Source organism: Paroedura picta, chromosome 16 (genome assembly GCF_049243985.1).
Source record: "Paroedura picta isolate Pp20150507F chromosome 16, Ppicta_v3.0, whole genome shotgun sequence".
NCBI lineage: Eukaryota > Metazoa > Chordata > Lepidosauria > Squamata > Gekkonidae > Paroedura > Paroedura picta.
The window spans coordinates 14,652,041-14,664,241 of record NC_135384.1 but is presented as its reverse complement, the minus strand read 5'-3'; the positions used below and the strand labels follow the sequence as shown (position 1 = coordinate 14,664,241).

Genomic DNA, 12,201 nt, shown 5'->3' with positions numbered 1-12,201 from the left:
TCTATGATTCTATGATTCTAGGTTCTAGTCCAAGACATTAATCTTTATACCATGTTGGCTATTTCATTTTTGCCTTTCTGTAGTTCGCTCAAAAAAAATCTAGTCATGCAATGTATAAGTAGCAATAGATTTGTTTTGGAATAAATGGTATTCCAGCCAGCTTCATGTGTTACCCAAACTGCGTGGGCACGTGTCCTAAAACACGTATCTTTGAGCTTGTGGGGAAAATCAGCCCAAATGCAGTGAGAGAAGAAGAAGAAGAAGAAGAAGAAGAAGAAGAAGAAGAAGAAGAAGAAGAAGAAGAAGAAGAAGAAGAAGAAGAAGAAGAAGAAGAAGAAGAAGAAGAAGAAGAAGAAGAAGAAGAAGAGTTGGTCCTTATATGCCGCTTTTCCCTAGCCGAAGGAGGCTCAAAGTGGCTTACAGTCGCCTTCCCATTCCTCTCCCCACAACAGACACACTGTGGGGTGGGTGAGGCTGAGAATGCCCTGATATCACTGCTCGGTCAGAACAGTTTTATCAACGCCATGGCTAGCCCAAGGTCACCCAGCTGGCTGCATGTGGGGGAGCGCAGAATCGAACCTGGCATGTCTGATTAGAAGTCCGCACTCCTAACCACTACACCAAACTGGCTTTTGACATCCCATGGCCTTTCCCAGACATGTCAATTTTTCTCCTAAAGGTCACCAGGGGGGTAACTTAGTGTTTATGTATCAAAATGCCTATGTATACTAGGGTTAATTACACCCGTAGTAGGAGCTCCAGGCAAACACAGATGTAAATGGTAAAATAGTAATATTAGCTTTATTGAAAAGAAAATAATAAAAGAGCATAAAAATAGCTAACACATTAACAAGCAGTCAGCTCATGTGTGCTGCATCAAAAAGAGAAAGGGAAAGTGGTGGGACCTGCAGGGCCTCGTCTACTGAGATTACCACCCACCGACTCTTTCGTATTTTTAAATATTTGGTTATGTTTTTCACTCTTATACTCTCAGCTGTGTTTTAACCGGGAGATGAGTATGAGCCTTTGTACAGTGATCCAGTTTGCATCCCAGAACCCTGGGCTTTAGGGGCCGCAATAAGAGATTGGCCTGCTACTGACCCCACAGGGAAGGCCAGGAGGTCGGGGCCAGGAAGATGTGGTGGCCGAATGAGGAGGGCACCTGTCGACCATCACATGCTGCCTCCTCACAGAGTGGGTATCCTGGGCAAGTGACCTATCCTCCTGGCTGAGAAGGTGGCTGGTCTCAGGGCATCCATTGACCGCAACAGTAAGCAACTGGATGGCTGCAGAATCACCTCATCACTCATGTCATCCCAACCCTCTGGCTGGAGGTATTTGTGGCAGCTATATGAAAGCTGTGGCCTTAGTTATTGCCAAATAAACAATCCACGTATTTATTTGCCCCATGCCATCCTGCCAGTCCCAGCTTGCTGGAGGGTAAACGGTCATGACTGGGGAAGGCACTGGCAAACCACCCCGTATTGAGTCTGCCATGAAAACGCTAGAGGGCGTCACCCCAAGGGTCAGACATGACTCAGTGCTTGCACAGGGGGTACCTTTATCTTTACCTTTATCCTGCCAGTCAAAAACAATCCAGCCTTCTTTGTACCCATCAAAATCCCTGACATGGTTACAAACAGGATTTTCATTGCTAAGTAATGTGAAATGTATATTTGCACACGTCAAACAGTTGTTAAAGACGTCACTAAAGAAAACAATTCATAAAATGGACATTTATTTTGGAGGATGAACTTTATAAATATAATTTACATTGATTTCCGAAATATCTATTTGCAGGTCAATAACAAAAAACTACCAGCACATTTTGGCCTTGGCATTTGCTGTAAAAGAGCTGAATGAGAATTCCAATTTCTTACCAAACATCAGTCTGGGGCTCTACATCCTCAACAGCTACAACCTTGGAAGGATGACTTTTAAAGCTACCCTCAGCTTTCTTTCTGCACAGCAGAAACTGGTCCCTAACTTCAACTGTGATAAGCAGCAGAAGGGCATAGCTGTCATTGGAGGGCTTCTTTCAGAAACCTCTGCTCAAATGGCCTCAATCCTGAACATCTACAAGACTCCTCAAGTAAGCTATCAGCATGGATGGCACATAGGCTTCACAATACTAGCAAATCACTGAATATTCTGATTTCATTAATATTTTAAAAATGACAGTGTATGTTTTATTTTTCAGCTCACTTATGGGTCAATTTCCCTTACAAAGAGTGACAAACAACAATTTTCTTCTCTATATCAGATGGTGCCTGATGACACCTATCAGTATAGGGGAGTTGTACAATTACTTCATCATTTTGGGTGGACTTGGATTGGACTCGTTGCTATGGATGATGACAATGGAAACCAGTTTTTGCAAAGGATGTTACCTATCCTTTCTGAGAATCATGTTTGTTTTGCATTCACACACAACGTCCCAAAGCTGACTTACCTACAAGAGATGGCGGAGCTGGTTGTAGAACAGGCAGAATGGTACACAGTCTTTATGGACAGAAAAACCAATGTATTTTTCGTGCATGGAGAACCTCCAACCATGATGGCTCTAAGGATCTCTTTTTATGTATCTTCTTTCGCTTTATTGCCTCCTCTGAGTAAAGTGTGGATAGTGACATCACACTGGGACTTTGAGTCATTCTCTTTCCAAAGGATTGCAGAAACAGACTCCCTCCATGGTGCCCTGTCCTTTACAGTGCATTCCAATCAGCCTCCAGGATTCCAGGAATTCCTTCAGACCATAAGACCTTCCTGGGCTGGAGGAGATGGTTTCATTCAGAACTTTTGGGAGCAAGCATTCAGCTGTTCATTGACACAAGAAGAAGACGATATCAAGAAAATCTGCAGTGGGGAAGAGAAACTGGAGAGCCTCCCTGGCCCTTTGTTTGAAATGCAGATGACTGGCCACAGCTATAATGTCTACAATGCAGTGTATGCTGTGGCCCATGCTTTGCAGTACATCTACAAATATGGATCCATACGCAGAATATTGGTAGAAGATGAGGGGCTGGATGTCCAGAATATACAGCCATGGCAGGTATAGCAATTATTCAAACTGGTCATCACAAGTAACCATAATACTTCTCGTTCCTTTCCACTTCACACATTCAGTTTTGCTCCCAACACACCAAATGTTTACACCATTCTTTCTCTTTTATTATGTGTGTTGTTTAAATCATTTTTTATCTCATGGCATATCTTCCAGAATTAGAACTGTTCCTTGTGTTCTCTTTTCTTTTTTAATATAGTTACACAAGTTTTTACAGAGAATCTTGTTCAACAATACTGTTGGAGAAACCATACGGTTTAATCAAGATAAAGCATTAGTTTCTGTTTTTGATATTACCAATTGGGTGACCTCGTCAAATGGGTCCTTTGCTAGAGTAAAAGTGGGACAACTGGATCCTCAGGCCCCTTCAGGCAAAGAGCTGACTCTAGTAGATGATGAAATTGTGTGGCACAGAAGCTTTAACCAGGTGAGAAAAAGAGACCGGTGTTTGATCTTCTCAACTCAATACCTTCCTTTGTGAACAAGCCAACCCGTTCTTTGGGGAAATAAGTTAAAATCAACCTTGTTCTTAGTTTTGAATAGGGATGAGTATGAAGCAGAAAATTCTTGTTTGGATCACAGTTTGGATATTCCTAAACCAAATACCTAAACCCACACGACTCGGCCCCCTTTCCAGATCAAACTGATCTGTTTCAGGATGTTCAGCTTAGGAGGAGGGGGAAGAGAAAGGGGAGGCTGAAATAGCTTGCAGCCATTTTGAACTGACTGTGGTTTGCTGTACACTCCTCGTTATCAGCCCAAAATGCCTATGGCTTGGCCCCAAGCCATTTCAGCACTCTCGTTTTGCACACACAGTTTACAGCTGTCACCCAGAAATGACTGCAAGTCATTTAAGTGTGTGAGTTTACTGGATGAGCCAGGAGGTCCCTTCCAGCTCTATGATTCTATGATTCTAGGTTCTAGTCCAAGACATTAATCTCTATACCATGGCTTGCTGAATACTGGGGATGACAGCTGTGAGGTGCATAAGTGTTATTGGCATTCTTCAGCTCTTTTAGCCTGATAGCAGGACATGCTGATCCATGTGCTGTCAGCCCAAAATGGGAGAGGCTCAAAACGGGTGGTTTCTAATAGCTCAGAGCCATTCAAAACTAGCAAATGCGAGGCAGACTGCCCTGGTTATCATCTAGGATTAAAAGATCCAGACCCCATGCCCAACCGCACAAAAAGTCCATGAAATGTTCAGGGGGAAGCTGCTCTGATTGAAGAGGATGAACCAGCCAAAATTATGATGAATTTCAGGTCATGAACTAGTTTGTTCACTTATCTGGTTATGAGTTAAATGCCATGAGAAAATATCCTGCACTAGCAAATTCTCAGGTGCAGAACGCCATATCGGTTGGTGCATCCTGCAGATACTTCTATGAAATCCAAGAAATTTTTATTGAAATCCACAGGGCTTCCTAAACTGAGGTATTATGATGACCAATTTTAATAAACCACCAGTTTAAAAGCCACATTTAAATGACCAATATGAAGGGGAGGATTACGTAATCTAGAACTTGTTTTCATTTATATATCTACTTTCTATGTCATGATGGGAGTAGACAATTTTGATCATTACTACCCCTGTGTTGTGTATCTTAATTCTCCACATTTCTGCCCCGTCATGGTTGAAAAATCAAGGATCAGGGGCTTTCCGCACTCCTTCAAAATCACACAATGGTTGCCAATTGAAATCACTACAGTTTTGCCATTATGCACAACGTCGTTGACAATCTGCCACACACCTGAAACCGATCCGCAAAAAGCGCTTCCTTGTAGCGCTTTCAGGGAAATCCCCAAAAGTGGATTCACCCTCTGGAAAGCGCTACACTCCTGCAACCAATCAGCAATACTAGCGGGAAAGTTCTGTGCGTTACCATTGTTGTGGTTTCTACAAAGTCTCTCCCCCTGGCTCTCTCCTCTGATCTTCCGGCGAAGCGATCGCCATTTTTTTTTCTCCGAGCAAGCGGAGATCAACGCACCGGCAAGCCTCGTTTACCCAGTGAGGCTTCCCCGGCTGCAGTCCCTCCCCAGAGCTCTTTACAGTCACTAAGCACAAACAACAGAGAAGCCCGTTTGCTGATGTATTTTCCCTTTATTTTTTACACTGTTTTCGGCCGAAAATTGGGCCCATGAGGGTGGGTTTTTTTTTTTTCACTCGGGGGGAGCGTGGCAACGATGAAACGACAGCTTAAACACACCTGCCAGCTGGATGGGTCTCTCCGTTGCAACGAATCAACGCATATTCGTTGCAACGGGTGTGTTTAAAAAAAAAAAACCTTTCTTAAAGGGAAAGGGGCTGTTTGGGAGCATGCTAACGGCTGCCCATTGGCTGCTTGATGGCCAGGGGCGGGACGAGCTCGGCAATAGCGCTTCCTTTCTAGAGATTTTTGCTGAGACCGGAAGCTTGTGGGAAATGATGGAAACGCAACTGGATTCCACTACAAAGTCAGGTATGCATAACGACAAATTCCACTATTTTAAATGGCGATTTTTTGTTCAGCAAACAATTTGCTACAAGGATCCCGGTGCGGAAAGCCCCTGAGTGTTGACAGCACAGAAAACCTCCCGCTTAATACAAAATGCTAATTTGATTTCTCAGATGTAATTTCTTCCACCTATTATCAATGGAAAATAACTTGGTGCTATGCTCCCATTCTGTTTATGGACAGGTGCTTCCCATTTCTGTCTGCAATGACCCATGCCAGCCTGGCTCCAGCAAGACACAGAAGGAGGGAGAGAAATTTTGCTGCTATGATTGTACGCCTTGTCCAGAAGGGATGATTTCTGAGCAAATAGGTATGTTGTGAAACATTCTGGTAGAACAGGAGAAATAATTGGAGTCAAGAAAACGGAGCTTTCCATGAAGTAGAATGAAGCACGGTCACTTTCCGGATTCTGGGAACTTGGACCAGGTTAAAATCATAGCAAAAATCGCTTATCGGATTCTGGCAAATTGGCTATACTTGGTTATGCAGTAAATCATAGCCCTAAAGTCCCCATCACCCTGAACAAATAATGTTGAATATTTAGATTCAGGTGTGTTGGTCTGAAGCAGTAGGATAAAGTTTCAGTCAACTGGCATATGCCGGACAGGTGAAGCTTGATTCCAGGAACAAAGTTTGGAGTGCATGCACACTTCTCCAGATTAATTGAAAAAGACTTCCTCAAGCCTTTCATATCGCTCAGCCTGATAGAGATAGTGAGAAGATGGGGGGAGGGTGTATTTACCAGGATTACCTAGTTAATGTCTCGGGGGGTGTGTTTGTGTGTTCTAGCTTGTGTGTTCTATAGTTCTAGCTAAGGTTGAATTAAAGCAGTTGGTAAGATTTGTGAATAGGAGTGAATTAGCATACCCAGAATTAAACTTTGTTGCTCTTAAAGGTGGTGCTGGACTCAACATTTGATTTTTAAATTTAAACAATCTGATTAGAGGCATATCCATGGGACATCCAACTTATTTGCAGGGTTAGTTGGCATATAGTTCAGGTTCTTAAGAGACAACCTACTAGATGCATCAATCTGAAAGATCATTCTTTTCCTTCCTTCCTTCCTTCCTTCCTTCCTTCCTTCCTTCCTTCCTTCCTTCCTTCCTTCCTTCCTTCCTTCCTTCCTTCCTTCCTTCATGACTTTTAATTTTCTTTGTACTGTAGTTCTTACAAAGACTCGGATGTGTTAATGTGATTCAAATGAGTAGCTGTGTTGGTCTGAATTAGCCCAATCAAATCAGAATCCAGTAGAACCTTTAAGACCAACAAAGGTTTATTCAAGGTGTGAGCTTTCTGAGGAAGAGTGCTGGGCAAGGGGCAAAGAAGAAAGATAGACTCTTCCAGCCTATATTTTGGCTTTTTGATCAACTATCTGTCTGATCCACCACCAGTTTGGTCCGCCAGTGCGGACTTCTAATCTGGCAAGCTGGGTTCGATTCTGCGCTCCCCCACATGCAGCCAGCTGGGTGACCTTGGGCTCACCACGGCACTGATAAAACTGTTCTGACCGAGCAGTGATATCAGGGCTCTCTCAGTCTCACCCACCCCACAGGGTGTCTGTTGTGGGGAGAGGAAAGGGAAGTTGAATGTAAGCCGCTTTGAGCCTCCTTCGGGTAGGGAAAAGTGGCATATAAGAACCAACTCTTCTTCTTCTTCTTCTTCTTCTTCTTCTTCTTCTTCTTCTTCTTCTTCTTCTTCTTCTTCTTCTTCAAGGGCATCACATAAAACACAGCTGTATGAGGAAGAAACAGAAGGGAGCTGAATCCTTCTCTTTCTTACATGAAAGAATTCTAGACAGCGAAATAAAGACACTGATGACTGGGAGGTGATTAATATTCTAAATCAATGCATTCACAATGGTATAAATTTCTCATACAAACCAAAACTTGTGATTGTTTTTCTATGTTTTAATATGGCAGAACTAAGATCTTTTTTTAAAATGTATCCCTCAGGACAAGAGGAAAGATGGAACGAAAGAGATCTTTCTTGTGCATAGAATGTCTGACAGGCCCAATACTTAGTCAGCCAACAAACCCATTAGCAATACCATTATTTCAAACCATTGACATATATGTATTGAGGGGATGCAGAAGGAAGAAAAGGAAGGCAGTCACATAAATTTCTACCTCATGTATATGATTACCACTTAGATAGTGTTCACAGCCTTGACATACTGAAACAGCTCTTTTGATTCCTTCAGATATGGATGCCTGTGTCAGATGTCTAGATGACCACTATCCAAGCGAAGACCATCATGAATGCCTTCCCAAGATCCCAACCTACCTTTCCTATGAAGATACCTTAGGGATCAACTTTGTCATCTTGTCTGTATCTTTTTCTCTGGTCACAGCTTTTGTGCTAGGAACCTTCATGAAATACAAAAACACTCCCATTGTTAAAGCCAACAACCGGAGCCTCACCTACATTCTCCTACTCTCCCTTCTCCTTTGCTTCCTCAGCTCCTTGCTGTTCATTGGAGAGCCAGGAAAGGTGACTTGCCTCCTGCGTCAAACGAGTTTTGTCCTCATCTTCTGTGTGGCTCTTTGTACCATCTTAGCCAAAACCATTACTGTGATCCTGGCATTCATTGCCACCAAACCAGGGTCCCACATGAGGAGATGGGTGGGTAAAAAACTGGCCCATTCCATTGTCCTCTCTGGCTCCTTATTTCAAGCAGTGATTTGTATCATTTGGGTATGTATTTCCCCTCCCTTCCCCCAAATGAATATGCATTCCCAACCCAAGACAATCATCCTGGAATGTAATGAGGGTTCTGCTACTATGTTTTATTTGGTCCTTGGCTATTTGGGCTTTCTGGCTAGTGTCAGCTTCACAGTGGCTTTTCTTGCTAGGAAGTTACCTGGCAGTTTCAATGAAGCCAAGTTCATCACTTTCAGTATGTTGGTGTTTTGCAGTGTTTGGTTTTCCTTTATTCCAAGTTATATGAGCTCTAAAGGAAAATTCATGGTGGCTGTGGAGATCTTCTCCATCTTGTCTTCTGGTGCTGGCTTACTGGTTTGCATCTTTTTCCCAAAATGCTACATAATATTCCTTAGGCCAGAGATGAATATTCAGGATAAAATTATTAGGAAAGTATGAAATATTCTGCCATTTTTATCTTGAAACACAAATTTGGGCTGTATGGGCTGTATGTTGATGATGATTGTTGTTGTTGTTATTCCATTTATTGTTGTTCTTTCATTTATTTTCAGCCATCTTGCATCAAGTCACAAAATAAAAACACTACATAAAAACATTCAAAATATAATAACCCCCACACTGACTCTCAGTGCACTGTAGGGAACTCCAAACTCTGGCAATCCACCAGCTGTCAGGATCAGTCCCCTGCTCTCTGCCATGTTTGATTCCACCGGACCTGAGAGACTCCATCTTTGTGTGCTGTGCTCTTGCTGTCTTTCCCATGTAACCAAAATGCTTATGGCTCTGTAGTATATCTTTGATCCCCTCCCCTTCCTTTGATCCCTCCACTTTCACACTGCATGTTCTCCCTGCTGTGGTACATTGTTACCAGTGTCCCTGTAAACATCTTATCTGCAGTCTGGGGCGCCGGGCTGACCAAGGCCTTGCTAACAGACACTTTGGCAGGAAGCCTGGGATGGCACCTGGGTGGGGGATGACACCCTCCCCTTGGGAACGGGTCTGGTTTCGGCAGGAGAATTGTATTGATAACTGCTTGCCTCCCCGATATTGAACAGTCTTGACTTCAGATGTTTAAGTGTTCAGATCTACTTCCAATTAAAGCTTTCGTTCTATAGAAGCCTGGTTGTGAGTTTTGTCTGCCCTTGACACCAGTGGTGATGGTCGGGCTTGTGGCATTTTCTCCTGGGGGGCCCACCTGATCTTCCATGCCATGGCCTCAACTATAGAACTTGTGGAAGAGCTCCATCTTGCAGACCCTGCAAAATGCCATAAGCTACAGGAGAGCACTCAGCTTTTCAGGGATCTCATTCTACCAGGTTGAGGCCAGGATCGAAAAATCCTTGGCCCTGGTCTAGGTCTCCTGAACTTCTTGGGGCCAGGAATCACCAACAAATTACTACCCTGTGGGAGTCTTAGGGCAATAGGTGGTCCTTCATATATATTCAATAGGTGGTCCTTCATATATATTGATGCCAGACTGTGAAGGCCCTTAAACATCAAACCAATACCTTGAACCTGGTCAAGACTACAGCTGGTAGCCAATGCAGCTGCCTCAACACTGGTTCTAAGGAGTTCCTATGAGGACCCTAGCGGTCACATTTTTCACCAGATTCAATTCCTGAGTCAGGGATATGGGCAGGCCTGCATAGAGTGAGTAACAGAATATAATTCTGGAGGTGACCATTGCATGGAGCATCATGAATATGTGCTTTGAAGAAAGGTAGGGTGCTAGTAGCCTCAACCTGATGCAAATGACAAAATGCCTGGCAGGCTACCTTTATGACTAGCACCTCCATAGACAACAAGACAAAAGAGCTGTTTCCAGTTCACCCTCAAATTTCTGCCTAGAGGCATGGAATTCAGTTGTGTTCTGGCACGAGTGATTAATCATGCTTCCTGTCCTGCCTACTTCCTTCCCAGCCATAGGATCTCTGTTTTGGAGGGTTTGAGTTATATAGGCACCCAGGAGCCTGCCCTGGGTGCCTGCTTGTGCCATCCAGCTAGAGTCAACAAACTTGCCGGGGAAATCACTAAAGGCTACATGCCCTCCAAGGTGTCTGCAGATTGGACTTAGTTGGCCAAGTTATCTTGACTCCCTCCCCAAGCAGATGCTCCCGGGAAGTGTTCTTTGGGTACATCAGTCTCAAGTTCAAAGGTTTAAGCTATAGATATAAAACTCACAGAACCTCATGGTATTTCCGTGGCTGCAGAATTCTGCCTTCCTCGGTTGCTTACAAGTTGCTTTCTTTCTTTGAAGTTTTGTAAAGATTTTTCCTGAGAGGAGGCAGTCTGTCTGGAGCTATATCCATGCATGAAACTAACAAATAAGAAAACAGCGCTGTTTGTCACAAACAATTTTATAAGCACTAAGTGTTGGGGTTTGATGGTAAAAATATCGAGGGTAATACTGGGATTTTGATTTCTATCAATATCGTATTTTCCATGTTCCTTTAGCCACCCTGGGGCCCAATGGGGCCTCTCCTCTTGCAGGATCATGTGGATGTTGGTAAAGCCAGGCCTTCCAAGCCCAGCTCCTCCCCCTTCTGTGGTGACCTGAAGGGATCCGGAAATACCCATTCAAATACACCGCATTTCAGATTGCCGTGGGAGCCAATTGGGACTTTTTTTGATTTTTGCAGGAATGTGGGATTGTGTCATATATTAAAACTGTTAGTTAAAAATAATATCAACATATTTACTTCTGTTCCTTCCTCAAAATCAATTAATTCTCCTAACACAATCTGGCCAGAATCACTTCCTTACTGTTCACCACTGTAAGGAGAATATGTAAAAAGATTGCCAAAAGAAGAAATATTATTCCCCCCTCCCTGCCTTTTCCTTGGCATAAGTTTATATTACATGTCTATAGAATTAGGGTAGATACTGAAAGATGAGGATCCAGTTATACAGAGGTTCTGCCCAAAATGATTGACCTACTTTCAAAGTTACTATATCCGCACTCCCTGATATAATGAGATTTGCTTCGTCACCCATGGCAGCCTATTTGTAGCTTAGCTCACCATCCTGAGCCAATATGCCAAAGGAACCTGCAGGCTGACAAAGCTTAGGGAACTGAAATGCATATCATACATGCTCTGATGTGAAATGATTGATACACGGACTGATTTGTGGTGGCATTAGAGTCATTGGTTTCTGCTAATACAAGTTGGGTCTAGTACTTTAAGAGAAGGCAACTGGCTCTGGATACTACCCATTGAAAAGGATGTGGTTTATCACATCAATTAAATTTGTTCAACACATACACGCACACACAATCAGAAAGAAAAGCAGAAGACAAAGTTATGTTGGCCCCAGTTTTGTCAGAAGCTTCATGACCCAGAGAGTTCTTTACCACTTTAGCAAAACAAAGGAATCAGGTGGCCTGCTAGAACTTTGGAGACAACAAAGTCTTCTCTCCACACTCCTAGTTTACTGGGTAGCAGGTGTGAGGATGTGAAGCAGTCCTCAGTGGGGTGCAATAATCTCTAGCCAAATTGTCAAAATGACTGGCTTCTTCATCATGTGTGATGGACTTCCTGAGGGCATTTAAGATGTACAGATGATGACATTAATCAAAACTGCATCTTGAATTAAAGAGGATCTGGATGATTGCCTATATCCCCCTTTCCCAGTCCATTTTATGGTAGGTTTCCTTCAGTTGTTTCCCTCATAGAGTGTGGTTTTTAAAATCATTTTTACGTGTAATATTGTAACATATTCCTACTCTTGTTGGAAAGCCAACAATCTTTAGACAATTGTTTTGAAGCCTTTTGAATGTACGAAGCTGCAGCAGGGCTTGGCCAGCATACTCTTGAAACTAGAGCCTGCCTAAACAAGTTTAAATGCTGGGTTTTATGCAGCAACAAGCTCTCTACACTATAAACTGTTAGGTGACCCTTATTAGGGAAAATGCAGCACATTGGGCTGGATATCCATCTCCTAGTTGCCTAAGAAGAGATAACAATCAAGAGTCAAATAATG

General features: G+C 43.1%; 1 protein-coding gene across 1 annotated transcript; it reads left to right on the top strand.

Moving 5' to 3' along the window:
• The first annotated feature begins 7,761 nt into the window (after positions 1-7,761).
• LOC143825427 (vomeronasal type-2 receptor 26-like) lies at positions 7,762-8,658 on the top strand. The gene has a single exon (XM_077313457.1). The coding sequence runs from the start codon at positions 7,762-7,764 to the stop codon at positions 8,656-8,658; it is 897 nt and encodes a 298-aa protein (XP_077169572.1).
• Positions 8,659-12,201: the final 3,543 nt, after the last annotated feature.

Excerpts from the sequence above, each read along its gene's own strand:
- LOC143825427 (XM_077313457.1), top strand. The coding sequence starts at position 7,762 with ATGGATGCCTGTGTCAGATGTCTAGATGACCACTATCCAAGCGAAGAC.